This window comes from Haemaphysalis longicornis, unplaced genomic scaffold (genome assembly GCF_048455015.1).
Source record: "Haemaphysalis longicornis isolate Haplotype H1 unplaced genomic scaffold, Haemaphysalis longicornis Haplotype H1 scaffold_1, whole genome shotgun sequence".
Classification (NCBI taxonomy): Eukaryota; Metazoa; Arthropoda; class Arachnida; order Ixodida; family Ixodidae; genus Haemaphysalis; species Haemaphysalis longicornis.
In genome coordinates, this window is record NW_027526203.1 from 104,070,740 (window position 1) to 104,095,719 (window position 24,980).

Here is a 24,980-nt window from a genome sequence, read left to right on the forward strand (position 1 = left end):
ATTACGGATGTGTGCACAAAACAACAACACACGTAAGCGTTTTATTATCATATGCACCTTCATTGGAGTATTGCGGAACAGCGCTCATGCACTGAGACTCGACAGCTGCCGGTTAACGCGCTTTTGTTTCCTCCAAAATAACGTCATATCGATGATATTCCAAGGTGTCTGAGAAAAACACTACGAGTGCGCGTGGGTTCCAGCTTTTGACTTTTCCTTTATGCCTACCCTGTCTCTCCTAGCAAAGCGGGCTCTACCCCAGGCTAATTTCATGCTGAAGATGATGATGATGCGTGGTGCAAAGACGACTGAGGGCAAGGAACCTGGCCAACTTCCCGACCTTTCTGTTCGCTTATATCCTCCCCCACTTAGACGTGTACTGCTGAATGTGCACTAGTGTAGATGGCACGACACTATCGTGGTAATGTTTAGGACGAGAGTAAATGTAATGCACTGTGGGGAGATGCGAACGCAGTCGGTTCACTTTGAGCGCTTTTGAGATCTTGGAGCTTTAATTAATTCAATTAAAGTAAGTTTCAAGTGCTGTTGCCCGCTTTTCATCAGTTGTCTGGTACACAGAGCCAAAACGAACCAAGCACAATATTCAATTCCAACGGTGATTTTACTACCCAAAGCTGCACCTATTGTAGGGCGCACGCTGTGATGGAGGAGGGTCTTTAACGTGCGCCGAAATAGGGACACTCGCGTTGTAATGCGAAAGTATTAAATGCGCCATTACGCGAAAATTCATCATTGCGTGACCGAGCGATGGTTCCAAAAATGAATGACGACGCAAACAGGATGTAAGTAAATGAAAAACAAAAAAAAAAAAAACATCAGTGAATTTGGGTCTGGGATTTAAGCCCGGAGCCTGCGGATCCAACATGCACACCCTGCACACTGGCCGATCCTTGGGTTTAGCTGTTGATCTAATAAATGCTTTGTGCACCTTCGACATAGAAGCGTGTGTTCGGGACATCTACTGAGGCCTACATGAGTAATTTCGGCATGCTAATTACAAAATTACCATTGGAGACCGTTTACGTAATAGCGTATACAGGGTGTCCCAGCTATCATGAACCAAGATTTATAAAAAGAATAATGGCGTTACTCGAAGAAAACCTAGTGCGTAATGTTTCCAGTACTGTGGAGAAGCGAACAGTAATTTTGTCATTAATGATATCTAACTAATTAATTGTAATTATTTATCTAACTTATCTAACTCGAGCATTACTGTCCTAATCACTGAAGTGTCAATGAGGCACTTGTAGGTACCCACGAGGGGCATCTAGCTGCGGCATTTTCAGCATCGAACTAACTGCGTACTCATTAATTCTGGCTGATAAAGAAAACCTGCGAAATATGAAAAATACCACGCGACGGCGCTTCCGCGCGTATAGTAAAGCAGCGCCCCTAAATAAGCTGATTGAAAGCAACTGCTTCGCCTGTAACCCGCCCAAAGAGACAGCGCATCACCTTGATAATAGCATGCATGACAAGAGCAGCCACAGTAAGATTCGCGAGGTGCGTGTGCAGATAAGGCACAAACTCGGTCGCAATTTCTTCTTTCTTTCTTTTGTTTATTTCATTCAGGCTAACTCGGAGGCAGCCTGTTTGAGAGCATTGCTTTATGATGCGCGCTCATACTCGCGGAGGCACCGTCATGTGGTATTTTTCATATTTCGCGGGTTTTCTTTATCAGTTAGAATAAATGAGTACGCAATTAGTTCGTCGCTGAAAATACCGCAGTTAGATCCCCCTCGTGGGTACTTACAAGTGCCTCATTGACACTTTAGTGATTGGGACAGTACTTCTCGAGTTAGATAATTAATTACAAATAATTAGTTAAGTCTCATTAACGAAAAATGCTGCCCGCTTCTCCACAGTACTGAAAACATTATGCACTAGGTTTTCTTCGAGTTACGCCATTACACTTTTTTTTAAATCTTGGTGCATGATAGCTGGGACACCCTGTATGTAGGGATAATGGGGCGATTGGCCAAGCCCCTCAGACACAGAGAGAACAAAACGATGGGACAGGAAAAAATGTTATGACGATCACAACGAGAAGACACTATCGCACCACTGGACACTTGTCTGCTGTCTGCGCCGTCTCTACAGCGATGGACTCTGAAACGTCTACCACAGCGTTAGATGTGGAATGTGGTCGCCAACGAAAGTAGTACGCCTCAGAAGAAAATGCAAGCGGTCACAAAAACGCCGCACTGCGAACAAAGAGCCAGGCGATCGCTGCGGCTAATACCGCAACCGACCGACGCCGCAGCAACCGTTACGACGCAAAGAATACACGCCAGACGTACATCCCTCTCGTGACGAAGACATTGTCGCTACAGAAAAGGACATATTCACAACAGACCTACAATTAGGAAAAAAAACACAGCGTAGCTTGAAATAAAGTTCCATTCTTTCCATTTACCCATGTAAAGAGTCGTGTGTATTTTTCGCGTACATAAAAAAAGAGAAGTACGGCCGCCGAGTTCGGGAATTGAACCCACAACTTGAGTCTCAGCAGCAAATCGCGTTAGCGACGAAGCCCCCGTTGTTGTTTTTTTAATACTAAGCCACCGCGACGGGTTCAAGCGAGACATTGCCAATTCCACCAAACAAACGTTGCTTTTTTTTTTTTGTCCATGTTCGACGTAACATAGGACATACAAACCACGTAATCCTGGGCCCGAATTCTTCAGGCTGCACAAAAATCGGTTATGCAGAACATTTCTGTACTGCGTGACAATACAGAAACGTCATGGAGCACTTAGGACAAAGTCTCACTTCTCGCGGTCAGGCGGTGATCAAATTTAATCTGCGAAATAGGGTTCCAAGTTGGAAAAGGAACTTCTGTGATGCGCGGTGACCGCCGGTGACCTCATTTCACCCTGTTTGCTCTTGTTGTGTCGAATGGGACTTCGGTCACACCAAAAACCAAAAAATCAATCGTGGAGTAAAGAGGAAAGCATTGATAAGAGCCGGTAGCCTCTAAATAACACGGCTTCATGCTGATAATGTCGGCTCTGGCCATTTGCTATCACCGCGCGTGAGCATTCAGCCAGTGTTATTGAGTTCATTCTCGTTTGCTGTACTAAATGAACGAACTTTTCGTTATGCTTACGTTATTTGTGCAAAGGGAATGGTGTAGTTGCCGTTGTGTGTTATCATAAAACGGTTAAAAGGGGGCAGGGGTTGAATTGTCTGGCACCAAGGGTGGATGCCTCGACGGTCCCAGGCGAGAGGTGCGGGGAAATAGCGTGAAAGAGAAGGGTAGAAAGGCAGATAGAGGGCGAGACAACGGTGTCGACGCACCTAGCTAATTAGCGACTAGCTGGGCTGGATTGGGGAGGCAATAGAGAGTCGGCATCGTAGCATGCTGTCGTGTTCAGTGTCATCGACGTATCAATTACGGTGTAGTGGCAGGCTTCAGTGAAGGGGACCGAAAACCGGAGAGAAAGGGGGTTTGAACGCGCCCTTTTTTTTTTTTTGTTTGCAGGTACCTTAGAGCCTCTATTCGCTCTAAACTTTTTATATTCTGGGATTTTCACAGGTGTACAGAAGAAGAGATTGTGGCCTTGCGTAGCAACATGTAAAGTTAAAAATGTGTAAATTGGGGTTTTCGCGCCGAAGCTACCCCTGTGCTACGAGGTGCGCTGAAGTGCAGGGCTTTGGAATAATTTAGAACAGTTTGGGGTCTTTAACGCGTGCCTTAATATGGAAAACCGGGTGTTTTCGTGTTTTATTTTTGTGCCTTCACCTGGAAAAACAGCCGCGTGGTCAGGAATCGAACCCAAGACCTCGTGCAACGCCTTAGCCGATTAGCCACCTCAGCGGAGTTCCGCAAAGTAACGTGTATATGCAGAGCGGACAATTTCCACACTCTCCAGCGGCTTATGTGCAGCTATGGTGGCCGGTTTTTAACCTCTGTTCGATTACGGTTCGGGTAAGGTATTTTGGTTTAGGGTTTTGTGTTGTTGCTACGGTTTAACTTTGGTTGTCCAATATAATGCTCCAAACAGTCACATTGCAAAACACACACAACACACAAGTTGGGTGCAAGTTCACGCTTTATTAATGCGAAATTTCTGCGTATTGCTCTAACGGACAACATGATGTAAAACGGCGCACATTGATTAGAAAAAAAAAAATATTACTTTTGCGCAACATTGCCCCAAGTGTTCGATGCTTACAATATGTTAAATAAGTTAGTGAGGTGTCGGGTTTTTTCTAGGGATGGGTGGTGGCACCTCCAAAAATAGGTGGCAAACCAACTTGAAGCGAGAGATTGTGGGGCCAGACAATGACCCCCCATTTTTTCATCCACGCGTGCGTGCTGTATGCGGTGCGTTTATGGTACGGTCTTATGATGAAGGCATTAGTTAACATCATGGATAAAATGGGGTAAAAACAAGAGATCAAGTAGCACAAGCAACGCTAATACTGACGGGTTTGTACACCACAACCACTTCCCTGAAGCGCGGGGTCTGATTAGGAATGTCCGGGCAATAGGGGCGTAGACGAGGTCATCGAATTTCAGTGTCATGTCTTACATATTACAACGTTAGAGGGGAGAACCGCCGCCGGCCGGTGCGGTTGCCGGCACGCTGTTGGCACACCTGCCCATGCCCACACACAACTTTTTTTATTGCGAAAGTTTGGTTTCAGCATTTCTGCTCGCGTGCAGCTCAACTACACTGCACCGCGCAGGTACCGGTTTTGCGCTTGATTTATACTTTTGAATTTAGTACTTTAGCTTCTGTAGAAAGCATTAGAAAGCTTTTGTACTTTCACTTAGTCCAGTTTTAAAAACCGCGAGGCATTCGGTTTTGGAGCACATATCCCCTCGTGTGCCCAGTGGAAGTGGCAAGAATGGTTTGATGGACTGGGTAACTCACATTGTGATCATTAGAGCGAGAACCGGTCGCGGGACGGTAGATGGCATCCCCCTTTCCTCCACCTGCGCATGCGCGGGTGGAGGAAAGGGGGATGCTAAACCACTGTTGTACGCATGCGCAGCTGTTCCGGGTGCCGTACGTAACCGGATCTCCGCTCTGCTAGAACTAACTCTGCTATAACACGTCCACGTGTGCTTACCCTGTTGTACCTGCGGAAGGTCACTCTCGGCTGACCTTTATTTTCGCCAAAACGTAGCAGGTGTTGGGTGGCTATTACCCCAGCTGTGAGCAGCGGTGCTATGCTTTGAAACTCTTGTAGAAACAGTATGTTAATTTAATGCACATGCTGCGGGGACCCATGAAGAGAAAATCCAAGTTTGGTGCGCTCTAAAAATTGCCGTGTCAGGACAATAATCACGCCAATTCCTACGCAAAGTACAGACAATCAGCATTGATAATAAAGAAAACAGACTAAGGAATGGGGACTCACAAGCCATTTTCTCGCATTGCATAAGCGAGGTTCAGTTAACTCAGTTATTTGATTCCGAACAACGCTTAGTGTACCCAAACTTCTCTTACAGCGGAAAGCATACATTTCGCTAATTAATATGGCATTGCCAACAGGCGCAGAATTCAAATAGTATGAAAAACGCGCTAAAGTATGCAGCCAGTGCTGCTGACATTATTTATTTTGCCCTTCGTGAACTGAGTGTGAGGGCTCAACCGCCTACCTTCAGGCCGCGATCAAGTCGTTGCACACAGACCAAACTGTTTGTGAAAATCATCATAGAAACAATATCGCGTATCTACACCAGTAGCGTCCGCGGAACATTTTTTGGGGAGGGAGGGGGCCACCCCCCAAGAGGGAAAGGGAGAACATGAAAGCTCAAAAGAGCTAAAATAAAGAACAAAGAGAAAGAAAGAGACGAACCAAAGAATTGACTCAAAATAAAAACTTCGGGGTGCAGGGGGCGCAGCATACATGAACATCCGATTGTTTTGTACATCTTTGTTTTACTGCAGGGAGAACATCGCAAAATGGATCCCTGTTTTGGTAAGAGTACACATCAAAAGCCGTGTTTGGTTGGTGTGTTCTCCCAGCAGAAGAATAATTACCGGTCATCGTTAATTCAGTATAGGCAGAGTTAGAGGCCTTATTAATCGGCCTCCGTCGTGAGCTCGATAAGGATGGGGGGGGGGGGGGGACAGTAACTCGAATAGATATTATAATAAAGACTGCACAACTAATATCATGAGCAATTATTGAAGCGAATGTAAGTAGAACCAATGAAAGCGCATGATGAGTATTGCCAGTATTGAACTGTTTTGCAGCAATTATCGCTAACATAGGATGTTTCGGGCAAATCGGAATCGTTTATGACGTAATATGCTTGCTTTCCTTGAGGCTTTAAATTTGTTAACAAGGACACAGTAACCCGCGTTGCAATTGCCGTGCGGTTTATGGCGTAATAACGCACGTGTCGACTTACGTAGTCTATTTACCTGTAACGAAGCTTTGCTGACCACCAAAAAGGTTGCTAACGGCCGCACCCAGCTAAACGCCTTTGCAGAACACCAAAAACTAACCGGCCACGTCATCGCTTGGGATTCGGCCAGCATCATTGCCACCGAGAAAATACTATCAACCCGCCTACTCCGAGAATCATTCCACATCCAATCAACCCCGCACGCTCCTAATCTGACACGTGGGCCTATGCCTACAACATACGCATGCGCTTTGCACCGCTCCACGCATGTATAAATTCGGCCGAGCCGCTTTTCGCTTCATATGTGAACAAGGGACCCGTACGGGCCCCGAAACGTCATTTGTTTTTTACCTATTGTTTTTAGCATTTTGGCGAGTGTAGGTTTTGTACCGACAAAAAGGTTGTTAGTCACATGCAACAGAATGAAATTTCACCATATGCTTAGCTTGAACCAAGTTGACATGTTTGACTGCGCATTTCACTGTTCGTGCCGAATTAATGTTGCCGCACATGGTGCGTTGCTGAAAGAACTCTATTGAGAAATGCAATCCCGAAGTATCTTACAAGACTCAGGCTAAGTGTTAGTGGCAGTGAATGAATGAATGAACGAATGAATGAATGAATGAATGAATGAATGAATGAATGAATGAATGAATGAATGAATGAATGAATGAATGAAATCGTTGAGGGGCGAAGGTTTCCGGAATGCATAGCTCGAGCGATGAACTGCGGTCGAGGTAGTTCGTCGCTCGAAGTTTCGAGTTCGCGCCTCTGCATGTGTATACTCGCACCCAAGTCACTGAGCAGGCGGATACGATGTATCCACGTGCTCAGCACCACGATGCGAAGCGCAAGAGAAGCTGCGTGGGAGATGACGCGACGAGCCAAGTACGATGTTCTGTCCGACATGCACAAATTCCGGCACGGGAGAGAGGCCCACCTGTGTTCGATGTCCGGAACGCGGGCACCGAGGCGCCTCTGGCGGACGCCGTGCTCTTCGAGTTCTCGGAGTCCATAGGCCAGCGCTGGAGGTTCGGCATCCGAACGGCTTTTCTCTTGCGCGAACCCAGCTCGACGTCGCTTGGTGGCGCGCTGCAAAGGGAACGGGAAGCAGAGGCGTTTCTTTTAGCCCCAAACCCCGATACCAAGGCCAAACCTCTAATAATCACCATCATCATCATCATCACCATCATCATCATCGCCATCATAAGCGACACTTAAATGTCGCTGGTCCCAGGAAGAGACGCATCAGAACATTCAATGCAATTCATAGTAGTCATAATTCTGTTGTTGTTCTGTGTGATAAACCGAGTGCAGATGTTGACTGTACTGCTGAATAATTTATGGGTGACATTGCGGCGGCAATGCTAAGGCACGAGGGAATTCATCGCATACGCCCAAAATGCACGGAACCTCAAATATTTTTAATTATTAAAGCCGAGTAGCCATGTGGTTTCATGGAGCGAATGCGCTAGCATAAATGAGCATTGACGCCTAATTTTATCCTCGAAGAAGGGCAGGCGCGCACACCGCGATTAACGGGCCAAAGTGTGTTTTATCAAACTGCTGAAGTGAGGTTGACGACGAAGCAAACCGACAAGGTTGTTGTTGAAACGTCAAATTGCAAAAGTTCCCTGTGCCAATGAGCTCAGTACGAAAAGGTGTGACAAACACTCCGCTCAGCTTCACCAGTATATCCGCGCACGCTGAAGCATATGGTTTTTGTGGGACGATTATGCTACGAAATAACTCCTCATAAAAGTAACTCCAGAACGACCGGCACAATATCATACGGCCTTCAAGCTGCGCGACATTCTTCCATCCTTCAATCACAAGAAGCCCCCGCCTGGATGTATCACCCCGGTCGAATGCTACCCGTACCGGCTATCGGTAGTGTGGACGCGTTGGTTAGTGTATTTACGCATCGCATCGGTCTCTGTTCATGTTGCAAAAGCGCCTTAGCGGTAGTTTTTCCTTATGCTGGAAAGCAAACTTCTGCAATAAAAAAATATTTTCGCTTGCGTAACAACGATGTAGGTATTACAAAATGGGTAAGGTGCATTGGGGTACCAGAAATATTTTTCGGGGGGTGTTATACGCCGCCGGTATACGAATATAAAGAAAGAGAGGTCACCCCCAAACAATATCTTAGTCATTTTACTGCTTCCGTAAAGACGAAGGTTTAGTTGTCTCGTTCCCTGCAACATCTACGGAAAAAAATACAAGTGCACACAGAACTCCGAGGAGCCATTTTTGTAAACAAACCTACAGTTTTCCTAATTTAGTTTTGCAGTTTAGTGTATCGATGCGATGTGTAAATAGCTTGGGTGCAATAAAGGCTGTAAGGAGGGGGGGGGGATGCAGCCCTAACAAAACTTTGGGGGGTCGAAACCCCCCGCCCCCGCCTCCGCCTCCCCCCCCCCCCCCCCTGGATACCCCCTGGTAAGGTATGTCTGGATGCATGACTTGAAAAGTCGTTAATGGCTATTCTATATTGGTTGTAATTTTGCTTTTTGTGTTCCTAAAAAAAGAACCATGGACACAGCCCACGTCGTAAAAAAAATGCTTCACAGATCATAACAGTTTCTCCGGGCACAAAATAAGCCACGGCTAGGAATCTCCAAACAAATTCACTAGGAAATGACGGGGTTTTGTGTATGCATAATACGGAGCAATTTTTTTTTTATTGCGGGAGCACAATCAGCATACGTCTGCCTTTTTCGAGGGTAATTGGCCAACGCTTTATAATCTGGATGCATGCTGGAATATGCACTAAGCAGTCCGCGAATAAATTAGTAAGTTGCAGGGCAAGAACTAGTGGGGTCAACCACCAAAATTTTGTTCCCGTACCCTGAACACCGTATTATTAATCACTTTTCCGGGCTTAACGCGCCGAAGCTACACGTGGGTTATGAGGCGTGCCGTAGTGGGGGGCTACGGATTAATTTTGAGCTCCTGGGGATCTCAAACGTGCTCCGAAGTCTGGACGCACAGGCGTTTTAGATGCCGAGCATCTCATGCTCGGGGCTGTGTCCCTCCCTCCCTTGTCGTCCGCCGTCCGCACTCTACTGCGCATGCACGTCTCTTCAGCCCCGTCAGCGTTTGGGCTGACGTCAGCGCAGTCCACTATAAAAAGAAATAGTTAGGCAGCACTCGGTTTCGATCCCACGACTCTCTGGCCGCAACGGGAGGTACGTGACCCTCTTCCCACTGCGCTACAAACCGAGACGGGAGCATGTGCTACGAACGTGTCCTTCACTCATTCCAACTACGTCAAGAAACTACTGGTACAACGAAGGCACGCGAAGCTGAAAGTCAACGGAAACGACGAACTGAAAACTAATGGGAACTTCAGTCGACCCCATGGCTGCTTCGCACCCTACTCAGGGTTCCCCTACGGGAAGATGGTGTAATTTTTTTCTCTCCCTTTATCTGAAAAACGGCCACCGCGGCCGCGGTCGAAGCCCCGTCATTTGGCGCAGCCGGGCAACACCATAGCCACTCAGCCACCGCTACTGGTTAAACGCCGTATGCGTACTCTGAAGTCTACCAAAGTGTTTCATACACATCTAATAGTACATACCCGCAGTGGCCCATTGGCATACACTTTATAAGCTTAAGTGCACGCTGCTTTTGCTCTTGCAGCCAAATCGTCTGCCATTTTTAGGCAACAGGAGCGGGATATTAAACAAGTATGCACTGACTCTAATTCCTCTACGCGTGAGGAGCATGATTGCTTAAGTCCCGATCCCGCTCACGTGACACATCCTGTGCAGCTCAAGGACAAAGTCAAAGAAATGGCCAGAGGATCGCGCACAAATCGCGTTTCATAACATACCGAGAATCTCCAAACCCAGCCAATAGCATGGTTCAAAACAACAATAAGCAGGAGTGTTCTTAAACACAACGATATGAATTATGTATTGTCCGACGCTAGACACCTTCCCCCAGCCCTCCTCACGCAAGCACAAATAGTCAAAATTAGTCAATATTTCAGTGTAAACAGCTTTAAATAGGAAAGCCAATCGTCGGGTATACATAGCATTCGTGATTCTGGATGGGAAGAAGAGGAAGGAGACCCGGTTCACTTGTAATCAAAAACTTATACTATGTCCACCCAAATATTTGTCGCTTTATAGCTAGCACATTAAAGCACCATTCATTTTACGCGCGCTTACAGAGATTGGGCTATAGCAAAGATCTCCACGAAGACATGTTGTTGTCCAATTACTGCCCCAGCATCAACCTCAACTTCACCTGACGATAGACAGTACACATGAGAACTGAGGAAAACCCGAGAACGGGCACACCTGGGGATCAAAACGTAGGAATTTATAAAGTTGCACCGGCCATTATCAATGCAACAAACCTAAGTTAACCTTGCATGTGAGTTTACGAATTCACCAAAATTATACCTTAGGCGGCAACAACTGAAGGGAAAATTAGGTAGATTGTTAATACAGCATTACACTATTAATGACGTAAAGGTCAGCGCAGCGACGTTTCAATGCAAAGAGGATACAAGCATCTTTGTCCCAAAAAAGTGAATTTTATTTTCTATCAGGGTAGGGACAAACTTTGATATAAGGTTGAGACCGTATTCTTGGAAGTTTCTCGAATTGATGACAAGTCACCGGAACTTTAGCTACATTGAGCCTAAGGACTTTAAACATGGCTTATGGTACAAGTAGATTGAAAATTTTGTCTAGTTTCTGGACGATTAAGGTTTATACTTAACTACCTAACCTTGATCTCAATTTTAATCAAGCGACATCACAAACCGCAGAACAAAGAAAGCCGCCTGTGCATTTCACCGTCGTATTGGCGCTTCTTGTATACACAGAGGGCGGCCTACAAATGATTCACTGTTACAACACACATGACGTTGGCATTAAAGGTCACCTGCAACATTTTCTCAACCTTTTTAGTACCTGAAATACAACAGTCAACAGGCACGTCTTAGATTAGGTGGCCAGGAAGCAAGCAGGCAAATATCAGTGTTCTACGCCCATCAACCAACTGACAAACTCCTTCAAAAATTTTCTTACCCGCCGCGGTGGCTCAGTGGCTAAGGCGTTGCGCTGCTGAGCACGAGGTCGCGGGTTCGATTCCCGGCCGCGGCGTCCGCTTTTCTGATGGAGGCGAAAAGCAAAAACGCCCGTGTGTACGAGATTTCGGCGCACGATAAAGATCCCCAGGTGGTCAAAATTAATCCGGAGCCCTCCACTACGGCGCGCCTCATCGCCTGCGTTGCGTCGGCGCGTTAAACCCCACAATCAATCAAACATTTTCTTCATTTTCCATCTGGGCATTATCTGCGGGCTTGAGCGACGTCACTCCAGCCATTGGCCAGCTTTCGTTCAATTTCAACAATAAACTCATTCGATGACCACTTGAAAACAACTCGCAACAAAAGCAAAACAGAGATTAGAAATCTGATGCGACAAGTAAATCCCCAAAGGCAGCTCTGTACTAGCGATTACTGAGTTTCTAAGTGCTTCGAGGCCTGAAGGAAAAAGCGAAAGTGCTTATCGGCGGGGTTGCAAGGGACCTTCATTTAGGAAGTGTGCGGCGGTGTTAGGGGGAGGAAGTCAGAAAGCTTATGCTTTTTTTTTTGTCTGGGCATTGAACATTGGTAGCGCTGTGGGCGCCGACGAGCAGGCATAACTTGTGGTTACATGCTTGACGTAAGTAAGTAAATAAAAAAACTTGAATTTTGTAGTTTGTCTGCTTGGGACAAGACTAGGGGTCGCCCACATAAGTTGCGCTCATTCGAGTGGTAACATACCCGTGCAATAGTCTAGACTACTGACTGATCTAAAGCTCGTTCCCTCCGATAACAATACCACAACTTGGGCCAGTTAAATGACGTCAGGTTGCTTGTGAAAGTGGCGGAGATCAGCGGAATAAAGCAGTTGTACGTAGCGTTCTTGTGTGCGCATCCGGCTTTTCTTTAATTCGGGAGTGGGTTCCGTCCTCGTCTTTCGTAAGAAAATCGTGCTGTTGAAACAAAAATTCTCAGTTCGATAATAAATGGGATGGAATACTACGAAGATAGGGGGAATTTCGTAGGGTAAGCGAGCTGCATGTTGGGCAGCTTGGGCTCACTCACTCACTCAACCAGATAATAAACCAACCGACCAACCGATCGATCAATCATCGATCGATCGATCGATCAATCAATCAATCAATCAATCAATCAATCAATCAATCAATCAATCAATCAATCAATCAATCAATCAATCAATCTATCTATCTATCTATCTATCTATCTATCTATCTATCTATCTATCTATCTATCTATCTATCTATCTATCTATCTATTGATCGATCAATAAATGAATGAATGAATGAATGAATGAATGAATCAATCAATCAATCAGTCAATCAATCTATCTATTGATCGATCAATAAATGAATGAATGAATGAATGAATGAATGAATGAATGAATGAATGAATGAATGAATCAATCAATCAATCTATCTATTGATCGATCAATAAATGAATGAATGAATGAATGAATGAATGAATGAATGAATGAATGAATGAATCAATCAATCAATCAATCACTTTCGCTCGTTGCATATGGGCAAGACAACGTGTAGCGTGCTATTAATTATACGATTTCGTCAGTGCGCGGTGCCGGAAATGCGGTTGGGCCAAACTTCCCGCGGTGAAGGATCCTTCGTTTATCGTCTCGGAAGTACGCCGTACTCAAGTATCCATTTAGAGTGGGCTGGTGCTTACCCCGGTACGAAATTCCCTTTCCTAGTGGGTACAAGCCAGGCATTTCCTGTGCGCATCCAGCGCCATCCAGTGCTTCGCTTGGAACACTCCCTCTATATCTTTTATGCAACTGCTGAAAGAGTTCCACTGTTCTGTCTCAGTAGCCGAAGTGTCGTGGCTTTGGAGCGCACGCCCCGGGTTCGAGCCCCAACAATGTTAATATTTTTTCAAGACCCGTGATATTTTTTAACAGCGATGCTGTGTAAGCTGGTGGCTAGACCTCTTCACTGTAGCTCTACCTCGCCGCGCCGTGCAGAAGCCGCGCATGCGCAGATGCGGAGCTAAGCCATGACGTCACCATGGGGGTACAAAAGCAGATCCGCTCCGCCTGCGCGGCGACAGAACAGCCGGGTCTCCGACGAAGAGAGAGATGGGGCGACAGAAGCAGAACTTCAGTCCCGGAGAAGAGGAAGAAAGCCGCCGCGCCGCTCCTCGAGAACGGATGCGACATGCTCCGTCCAATCCCGAATATCGCGCCTAGAAAGCGGCGGCGAATCGTCAGCGAGTTGCAGAAAATCCGGAGCTCCGAGTGTTCGTTGCTCCAGGCATAGTCTCCAGGCATAACCACGCCAGGCATAACCACGCAGAAAACTTGGCCGAGTCTCGTATAACCACTCATAAACTTAGCCGAACCAACAATAAGCTATGGGGGGCCGCCAGCTTCGTTGTTTGACCAGTCTTCGCGAGGCTAGTGCGAAGCTGCCTATTTTTTATTGAAGAAATGCTCTTTTAGCTCCACTATGCGCATTCTTTTCATAAATAAAAGGCATTTGGTATCTTTTAAGTCGGTTGATAGGTGGGGCGCGGCAAATCAGCACGTTTTATTAAAAGGACTGTGCAACACTGCCGACAAACACTTTCACTCTCTCCTTTGCGTATGGAAGCACTGCGAAAGCTACAGTTATCGCCGGCCAGGGGCGGCACTGCGTGATTTGCTCATCGCAGCAGATACGCCTTCCGTTTATGCTTTGCTTCGTGCCTTTTTTTCTAAAGTGGCTATCAAATGCGTTTATTGCTGCAGCAGAAAGGAAGCAGCCAGTAGTCGCTGCATTGCTATAATGAACTCGAGCGCTCACAGAACACCAAGACTCGGAAAAGAGAGAACCTTCTGAGCAGGTTTCGAAGTTATCTGATGGGCATAGAGCAGTAATTTTTCTACGGGGTACTTTTTGGCCCTCTATTCTCAGCCTTGGATGTGTTGACTGCGTTTCGAAAGCATTTAGGGTCCAGAAAAAAAAGTGGGAAAAGAGTGTTGCATCGCACCGGAAGTGCCGGCTTGTACCTAGCTTGGAACGGAACATCGCTACCCCAATCGTAATCGGTTCTCATCTGACATAGGATCCCCACTATATCTTGGCTCCACAGACTGATGCGATCTCTTCAAAAGCCCTCATGAAAAGCCCTCCCTGCTGGGCCACTCATTCTTGCCTCTCCTTTCCTCCCGTCTTCCCCATTTGGGTCGCATGACCGCCCCTTGATTAATAAAGGATGTCAGCACTGCCTACCACCACCACCACTACTACTACTACTAGTCTGTCAACACTACTGTTTATCGTGCGGCGCCCCTCTCCTCCAGACCTTGCTTCCCTCTCCCAGCTCTGCGGCTACCCACATTGTCTCTCCGATTTCAAAGGAGGGGCACACACGCTTGCCCGACAAAGCCTTCCTGTATGAGCAGCCCCAGCGAGGAGCTGTTATGCCGTCTGCTTTCCGAAGTGTTCCGTTTCCTAAACATTCGTGGACCAGTGCGATCCCTGCAAGCGCCTTTTCTTTGCCAGCTTTAAAAAGTATTGACACATACCTTGTAATAAGGACGTTGCAGAGTTTGCCCCAAGAGTCTACAGTACAACGCGGAAATGGGAGGTATGATGTAACACCCGCGCCGTTGATACGTAAGCGATCGGTGAACTCAAGTACCACAAAAAATCACTGTGCATATATCGATCTCAAGAGCGGCACCGTGCGATGGAAAGCCAGTAGCCGCTTATCACCTTTTGTCTTCAATAGAGCTCCTCGATTTGTGCATACCTTTTTGTTTGCCTACTGAGTGAGCTGAGCAGATTCGGAGCACTCTAAAAGAGCACAATTAGCTTTTATCAGAGATATAAAATGACAGTTATCGCTTGCTTCTGACAAAGAAAACGCGTTCGTATCTCACTCACACCCCTTCATCAGGCTTAGGCGATAGGGCTATCGACGTGCATTGTTGAAATTCTCCCAGCTGGTATTGGCCTAGCCAGGATGCATGGAGACACGGATGGCGCATGGAAGCAATGTCAGCTGTGAAGTTACCTGAGCAGTATGTAATAACAATAACGCTGAGGTCAGCAAACGTGTACGTTTGTCGAGGTCGCGTCACCACTCATCAAGCCATTCAGTAGCCGACAGAGGGAAGCGGCCACCCGAACTTATGAAGGGGACCGTCGCCATCGGTGACCATAAACGGACGACCAGGTGGGAGAGCCAGCCAGCGTCACGACCGAGGAATAAAATCCGCGTTGGCTTAGAGACTCCCCAAAATGCGCCTCTTTCAATTACAGTGGTGACCGAAGGGGGTGCAGATGGGCGCTGACGCCGTAGCCCCGAGCTTCGGTAAAAATCGCTGTTCACAAGAATAAACGCGAGCGAAGATGCCATAATTTTTGCTTTTCCGCAGGAAGCTTCCATACCCAGCTCGCAGAGCCCTATAATATCACCCTTTCGCGCATTTCGGCTAGACTGGGCTACTTTTCGTGTAGATCCAAATGGCCGCATTGCCAACCCCGTGATTATGACACGTTTGTCCTTCCGCTTTCGTAAGAATGGCTTTGTGACCCATTTCACTAACTTTTGGTGGCTCAACATTAGGATGGAATAGGTGGCAGAGCTGGCATGGTGGCGTGTAATCATTTGATGCCCCCTTTGTATTTCACCAATTTGGGAGGACCCTATTACCTTTGTGCAATGCAGACAGGACTGTCACAATTGCATGGTCTCGTTACGAGGAACTGTTTCCTTCTCAGCTGGTGCAGGCTTGCTCACGGGATGCTTTCAAAACTTTAAGCAGAAGTGCAACTTCTCAAGGAGAGGGGGTAGAGGATGAGGGAAAGGAGAAGAGAAACGAGAAGGGAATGGGGCGGTTATTCTCTTGTACAGCCGTACGCATGTGCGAAGGGCACACGTCCTGAGTTGTTCGGTCTGGGGGTGGTATAAATGTGTTTTCGTTTTCAATAAAACTTTCAGTTGATAGTAAGCGCCTGTGCCGTTCCATTTCTCGTCCCTGTAAAATTTTTGCGCTTAAGTTTCACTCATGGAAAATGTCTTCCTAGCAATGCACTTGAGTATAGCAGTGAAGCTCACTTTAAATGGGCTTGGTACATAATGTTTCCGGTTTTACGGGATACACATTCGGCAACAGTATCCCCATGATAATAACCCATTTGGCGTCACGGTGGCTGGTTCATTTATCCCGCTAAATTTTGCTTGAGTTGTTTGAAGTCAGAGAAACAGTCGCTGAAACAATCGCTCAATGTAAACCCAAATTTCTGACAAAGAAACCTATTGTACTAAAGGTTTTCCCATCTTTGCTTACTTCAGCCACGCTGGCAGATTAAGGCCTTTTTGCAAGACTTGACTAATAAAAGCTGAGCGTTTTGAAATACACTCGGCCATCGTTATAATGAACACCGATATACGAATTATCGAATATAACGAACGAAATTAAAAAATTGACTGGTCACGTGGAATTTCAATGACATTGTGCTATTTGTAACAAAAACGTAAGTAGTTATAGCGAACTAAGTATACTAACCGAGTGGCCAAAAAAAGTGTATAAGCCAGCGTGCAGAGTCAGAGCATCTCGAAATGCACTATTTAAGTCACGGGACGGGTCCCTTGACTTAAATTGCATTAGATGGTCGAATTCTGCGTTGAATATGTGGGGTTATTTTTGTTTTGTTTTTCGTTTTTGGTACCACGTGGGGTGCGAGTCATATTCAGGGGCGTGTTAAACGCAACGAAACCAGGTATACAGAGTGTTACATCAATAAATGGAACATTTTAAAAAGGTTTCCTGAGCGAACCGCTGCTCCGTTCGCGCTCAAACTTCACACCAAGATCGCAATTCCTTATCTATTTTGTTTGACACCGGGAAAAACGACGGTGCTTCCCTGTATATGTTGAAAATTAAAAAAATATGCAGTTTTCGCCTATGGGAATAGGGCGGCCAATTTGGACGTGCAAGCTGATTTTGGAACGACGGCGTCATCTGGGACATGCAAAACGAAACGCGCGGTTGCGATTCACGGTAGGAAGGAGCCAAATTAGGTAGCAGACAACCAGAAAATCTCTTTTGGCGATAGTTTATGATGGCCGCAAATAGTCACATAAGAGCTCATACGAATCATAGCAAAGTATTCCCGCGGTTCATCGTTGTCAATACCACTTTCAGATGGTCTGTCATCTGCAGTGTCAGGTTCCCGAAATAAGGCTCACGATTCTTTGTTCCCGATGGTTTTTTTTGTTCTTGTTTTACTTTAGTCATTCTCTGCGTGCTTATCTGTGCTTGTTAAACGGCGTCATGACGTCACTCACAGCTAACGAAAAGGCTGCCTTTTCGTCTGCTGTTAATGACCTCATCACCGCGGCACAGGACGGGCACTGGCCATCTACGCTTGTGTGGCTTAATATGTGGGCGTGAAATGTTCCGGCTGCGGGGTGTTGGCCAGTTTGAGCGAGAAGGCGAAGGTGCCACTGTTTGAAAATGTTTATTCTGAAGTGTTGTGAACTGAACGTTTTGGTTTTTTATAAGACAGAGAGAGAGAAAGACCTTTGTTGAGTAGGATTTAATGAAAGTTTGTAAAATAGAAGATGGAATGATGGCAGCCTCGGAGTGTTGAACCCAAAGTCCAGGGCCCCATAATTACCACACGCTGATCTTGAGTTTATAAGCTGAACAGGGCAGCCTGCCATGTACTATTTGGATAAGTGGAATATGTAATTTTTAATTGTTCGCCCCTGGTTGCGTAGACAAGGTTGCGTAGAAGAGAGTGGGTGTTTCCCCGAATTTAGCACAGTTTTAAGTTAATGTCGGACGTTTTCTACCATACATCTTCGCTTATCTAGATTTGTGGATATATATTTTTATTTGTATCCTGCGCAGAGCTGGCGATTCTTCGGCTTTACGATCCCCGTGTGGCAAGAGGAAGGATGGTGTTCCTATACGCGCAGGATAAGCAGACGCTCTCACTTTTTTCTCGGAGGTTGCTGCGGTATAGTCTTTGTCAACACGGAGCATGGTATGCAAGTTGGCGCACGTATTGGTGAGCTGCGTCGTTCTTTTCCAGACCCTTGTGTGCAGTGGTTAATGTGATGTTAACTTTCATAATTTTGGTTTGGAGAATCTTCCTCAGGCGTTTAGGTACTGTGCCTGCAGCCAAAACACTAATGGGCTTTTAGACGTTTCTAATGGTAATTAAGCGTCTATTCAATAGTTCCGCTAGACGGATAGTCACGAGGATGGGTCAGTTTTTCGCTTTTTCACATTTCCTGTGCGTAGGAGGGTGACGACTTCAGAGCGATTGCCACGCTGGTCCACTACGACAATTGTTGCCTTCGTACTTTCGAACGTCCCGGCTTCAGCGTCACTGTCCTTCCACAGTTTTGGAGCTTTCCTCGAAGGAATTGGATACTGGTTTGTCGTCTGTCCTTGCGTGAGTTTGAATCTATGCTTTTCGGTTGGAGGAGAGCTTTTATGGAAAGGCGCTGGATCGGCGACATATCCATCATGGCGGCCAGATGTTTTTTTCTTTCAAGTGGAAGCTGTATTTCATATGATTACCAGTCCTTGGACTCCTAGACCAGTCCTTGGACTGATAGACGGCCCTTTTGGTGTACGCGGTTCGCTTAGCATTTAGTGCACTACAGGGTGGACGATGTCGCCCTTCTTGAAGTGCTTCTGCGTGCGACTGCAGCCTATGTTGACCGGAGTTTCTGCGTCATGCGCTTGATCGCTCTTTGGTTCCCTATTCCTGTACAGTTCCAAATGATAGTGAAAGCTGATTCCCGGTTCTTCGCACGATTTGCATTGCGGCACTGAGCGATAACTAAGAGTGATAATGAACAAGCGCGGACGTGCGAACGCCAACGGCGGGGAACGCAGACAGCAGAGCCAGCGGAGTTGTCGCTATGCCGCCATATCAAGGCTATCACGATTGCGCTATGCTGCCCGTGCTCTCAGGAATAATACGCTGACAGTTCTTTTACTGCTCGTATTCTATCACAACAGCGATATTAAATTTTGAAACAATCGTTTTTTTTTTCGGTGTAGAGCTACGGGCCTGTCTGTCGTGATTCAAAATTCCCGAAAAGGAAACAGACTTGCCGAAAACCAAAGAACCGAAGGTATACGTTCAAATGGGGGTCTTGTGCAGACCTGCGCTATAACCCAAACGTTACGATGCATGCGCAGAGCCACGGATAAACTTAGGTTATCTGGGGATCTCTAACGTGTGTTGGAGCCTTTACTTACTCGTCACCATCACACACACAAAAAAAACAAGGCTGCAAAATCTGCCAGTTTCAAATAAAATCACAGTGAATACAAACTCGAAATGTGCCCTTCAGAATCGACCACTTCCAAAAGCATACAATCATGGGTTTTGTGGTCCCGTTTTTCTCAATACAGGATAAAAATTATAACATTCTACGAAATATTTTTGTCGTCTCTACAAGAAAACACAGCTTATTAACTGGCAACAAATATTCCTCTTAGCATCACTAATTGACACCTGTCTTTGCAGCCATTTAGCCCCTTTTTGGTGCTGACACCATTTTACACTTTCAGGAGCTGCCCCTTAACAAACATATTTTACAGATTAAAATATGCAAGCAACTACTTGCAAGCAACGACTTGCATAATACACCTTAGGCCATTCTTGTATGGCGTGCGGGAAGAGTCTCATACGCACCCGTACTGTTAACGTCTTAGTGCGAACTGCTAACGTCTGTTAACGTCTGTTAACTACTGTTAACGTCTGAGTGCGAACTGCCAAACGGGTTGCAAGATACTTCTGTGCTTTTCACGCGATTCCCTTTAACGTACCTACGTATCTTGCTAATATTCTGTGGGTGCACTGTATATATTGCACTGCAAACGATCCGACACTATCGCAGCTTATTTGGCCTGCACAGCTGTTAAAATACGCCTGTGAATACCTGTACCTTTGAAGAACTTCCTGTTAGATTAGAGGGTATTAACTAAAAGTGAATAAATCATTGTGTGGGCTTGTTATTATTATATTTTTTGTGCTTTGCAATGTTCTTGGAAACAGTACACGCATATGCTATGTGACAAATTCATTGCTAAAAAAGGACTGTTTTTCTTTAATGTGACTATCTCGACCTCCACTGTGTTCCCAATCTTGCTGCTCCTATTCCGTACAAATTGACGCAAGAATAATCGAAAAAAAAATAGTAAGAAAATGTCACCGAATCTGGTGCGTTGCGGAGCACACAACTAGGCATTCTCCCGCTGCAAGGTTGTACGAACACTGAGCGCGCCATCCCAATTCTGTCATTTCTCGGAAATGCCAGCAGAGGTTAAGGAAACGCTGCGAAATAGCGTCATCTGTGGCGCGCATTCTTATCGTGTGCCGCTACACAGCGACGTGTCCCTTTTGCGAGCATGCCCGTTCGAACTCTTTCCGATTAACGTAGGCTATTTTGCTGAAAGGGACCGCGCTCTTTTCTTCGGCGACACTACCGGCGCGTGTAAACGTTTGTAGCGCCTGTCGAAGCGAGCGTAAGTGCGCACGCGTCGCCACGTCCATTTAATCCCTTCCCCATGCTTATCAGATTAGCCCCCTCTGTCCCCTTCCCCTCATTAGGCTGGCACATTTGGTGATAGTGATTATGGGGTTCAACGTGCCGACGCTACGCGGACGATGAGGCGCGCCATAGTGGAGGGCTCCGGATTAATTTTCACCACCTGGGGATCTTTAACGCGCGCTGAAACGGACGCTTTCGCTTCTCGCCTCCATCAGAACAGCGGCCGCTGTGGCCGGGAATCGAACCCGCGTCCTTGGGCTCAGCAGCACAACGCCTTAGCCACTGAGCCACCGCGGCGGGTACGGCTGGCAAATTTGGTTCTGCGCTGTGGTTAAAGCGGCCCTGCAACACTTTTTCAACTTTTTTTGAAAGCCTAAATGCCTGCAGAACGTAGTCACCCAACACACGCAGTACTTAGATTAGGCGGTCGCAAAGTACCTCAGCCGAAAATTACTGCTCTATGCCCATCAAATAACTTGGAAACTCGCTCTAAAGATTTTTCTCTCTTTCCCTGTCTTGACGTTCTTCGACGGCCCGAATTACGTCACTGAGGCCATGTAGCGGCTGTTGGCCCGTTTTTCTTCAGTTGCAGCGACGAACGCTTTACGATGGAAACTTTAAAAACAAAGCCACGAAAACAAAGCCAAAACGGAAGGCATATCTGGTGCGACGAGCAAATCACGCAGTGCCGCTCCGTGCTGACGATAACTGCAGCTTTCGCAGTGCTTCCAGACGCGAAGGAAAGAGTGAAAGCGTTTATCAGAAGTGCTGCAAGGTCCCTTTAACCTCGCTCTCCCTCCTTTCGCTTGCTCCTCCGCCCGAAGGAAACATTTCTCAAAAAGTTCATGAGCCACTCCACTCTGTAAAGTTGGACGACCAGAGAGGCTTTTTAACTCGCGACATAGAAGTGAAACCATTAATTTAGGTATACTTTCACCATGGTGAGCGCGGTGAAACAGATTTCGCGGAGCGATAGCTCGGTTTTCGCGCCGGGAGCGTGCAGTGAACGCGCACACAATTGCACCGCCAGACAAAGTACACACGCTACTCTGCGCAGTCGGCGCTGTAGGCGCGGACGCGCAGTGAAATTGGATGAGGCCAGCGCCTCCATGTATCATTTTCTGGTGGCACGCGCCTCTACTCTTTCCCTAGTTTGCCTCTTCGAACGAACGAGCGATTAGATGCTTTCACTGCGCAACCGCACGAGGAGCTGGCTTGACCTTGTCTGAGCTTGATAGCCAGATTGATACTACGAGCGAGAGAGAGAGAGAGAGAGAACGATTGATTGATTGTAGGGTTTAGCGCGCCGACGCAACGCAGGCGATGAGGCGCGCCGTAGTGGAGGGCTCCGGATTAATTTTGACCACCTGGGGATCTTTAACGTGCGCCGAAATCTCGAACACACGGGCGTTTTTTGCTTTTCGCCTCCATCAGAAATGCGGCCGCCGCGGCCGGGAATCGAACCCACGACCTCGTGCTCAGCAGCGCAACGCCTTAGCCACTGAGCCACCACGGCGGGTGAGAAAGATCCCTTTATTGAGCCTTAACCGGGCTTGCGGGAGCGGTGTAGCCGTCGGTTTGAGGCCGGCGGCGACGTTTCGGCGCGGGTGACCAGAAGTATCTGGAACTCTGGGTCCGAGCTGCCCAGTGCTCTCTCCCACTGCTCGTCATTAACTACGCTACGAGGAACGACCTGTTCGCTAGGTTTGACCTGGAGTAATAAGATTCGCTCAGGACAAGCTCCGAAACGCCGACTTTCTGCCCAGCGGTGGTCTTGCTTGTGTGCTTCGTCTACATACACTCTAGGACACACGCTTCACTGGCTCTCCTTTTTCGGCCCTCCTTCTTTACTATCTCCCCCCCACCCCGAAACTTCTCCCCAGAAGTGTTTCTTGACTATACTTGTAGGAAAGAATCATAGTCATTTTCTTTCGTGCAATAATGTCTTTCTTGCTTTAGAAGAGACCTATAGATTGATACATGTATAGTTTGATACTATTCGCAGCAATTTCAACCAAGAGGTTTATTTCGAATACAACAGCGCAGGCAAGAGGTTGAAAGAGGGACATACTCAAGCGATGTTAAGCTTGTGTTATTGCGTCGTGCATGCTGTAAGTAGAGAAGAATGCTTAAGAAGCAGATGTGGGCCAGAGCAGGGAGCAGGTGTCTTGGTTTATTCATGTATGTCAGGGTGCCACTGGCTGAGTTATCGAAATCCTCAAGTGCAAAAAGTTGTCCATGTGCCCTGCTCAATTAGTCAACGTAGCTCCCAATCATAATACACACTCTATTTCGGGAACTAGCGTATATACAAGGTAAATATAAATGGTAGCGAAGCTTCGGGCGAAAAGCGGTTCAGAACCTATTGCCAGCGACGTCAACATGGGGGGGTTATGGGAGTGGCGATTGAAGCGCGACTAGGTGAGGAGGGAACAAACACTAATAACAAAAAACCAAGTTTTATTCAACAATAAAACAATATTTATATTTTACGAACGATATTTATTTCTCAGTCACATTTATTTAGGCACAGTGTGCAAATAATTTACGAAAATGTTGTTCATTCTCAAAAACCTTTTTTGTGGCGCCCTTTGAAGAATAATGGCACATGTAATTGCTCTGTGGTGCAGTCCTTGTAGTGTTCGGAAAGGCGCGCCTAAAGTTCGTCTGCTAGGAAACGCCCCTCAGATGTTGTGGTGGTGCGCATTCGCATTCGTTTTTTCTTGTTAATTTGGTGCGCAATTAATTCTTGCTGTGCGTGGAGTTGCGAGGTGCGTTGTATCGTGGGTGGACACGTTGAATACCGTGCCCGGCGGGCACGGTGTCTTACGGGACGATTCTGCCAACGGTTGGAGCGGAGCGCTTTCCTCGGTACCTACGGAAACGATGTGCTGTACTACAAGGTTGCAACAGCTACTCCCGTACGCCTGGCGTTTCACTGCACCATTTTCCTCTCATTTCCACAGGTAACGCTAAAACTATAGCACTGTAATACTTTCACGGGGGGTTGTGTAAGGGAACGCGGCGGTGCTTCGAGAAAAAAAAATGGGTCTAAAGCTTTGTTATATCACAGTTATCTCTTGATTTCACCTCAGGTTGGCTCGGAGCAAGTGGTGTCAATTACTCTAGGACTTCTCAGCGTCTTCAAATAGCGCAAATATTGTGCGCCACTCGAATTCAAACGATACGATTTAATTGTCTATCTCAGTGCCTTCTTTATTGCATTACAACGCTTGTAGTGATCGCTGCTTCCCGCGCTTGTATGCGCAAGCAATATTTCCATCGCAGTACTGTGTTCTGCTGCTCCGTGCTGAGATCTTTTCTGCTATGTGTTTTTACTTACTGCCGTCGCTTTCTTTTGCATTGATCCATTTTTTTCTCTTTTTACTTATCTGTTGCGACACTTGCCTAAACAATGCAACCAGGAAATTGCAGGCGTGGATCTTTTGTGAAGTTCTGTAGAAACCCATGTCTAATTGATAAGACGCCGGGACAGGGGCGGTGTGCTCGCTGCACTTTCGTGAATCGGCATTCCTGCAGCCCGGTTTTCTGCGTCAAGATGCAGTGCCTAGTTCTTTTCTCTTGTTTGGAAGTAGTTCTGCTGTTGAGGCTTTCATTGCTCATAATGCTATGTGTTACGGGTAAAGTCAATTTTTCGGCGCGTAAAGAAAATCATAATGCATGTAGTGCCCACGAACATTTTGTACTTATTTGTATACGTGCTGATTTTGTACAGTGTGGTAAAGTTGTTTTATGTTCATCCTGGAATAAAATTCAAATGTCTTGATTATAGCATGACTATGCTTTATTTCTTCTCTTAGAACTGAAGCACACAAACCGAGCAAGCATTATATAACCCTGATTTATTCTTAAGGCGCGCATGCAACCGCGTATTTGCGACGCAGTTAAACAACCCAGCACTCGCGTTGGTAGAAATTTGTATCGCGGCGAGGACAGGGCACGTTTTTGATATGAAAAGCGGGGGCCGTGCAGAGT

At 46.6% G+C, this 24,980-nt stretch overlaps 1 protein-coding gene across 1 annotated transcript in view; it reads right to left on the reverse strand.

Annotated features, from left to right (window-relative positions):
• LOC144178523 (LIM homeobox transcription factor 1-beta-like) overlaps positions 1–24,980 on the reverse strand; it is a 296,217-nt gene that overhangs the window by 201,626 nt on the left and 69,611 nt on the right. The window contains exon 2 of the mRNA XM_077706447.1: positions 7,332–7,483. Within this exon, the coding sequence (XP_077562573.1) occupies positions 7,332–7,483 (152 nt within the window). The remainder of the gene's footprint in view (positions 1–7,331; positions 7,484–24,980) is intronic.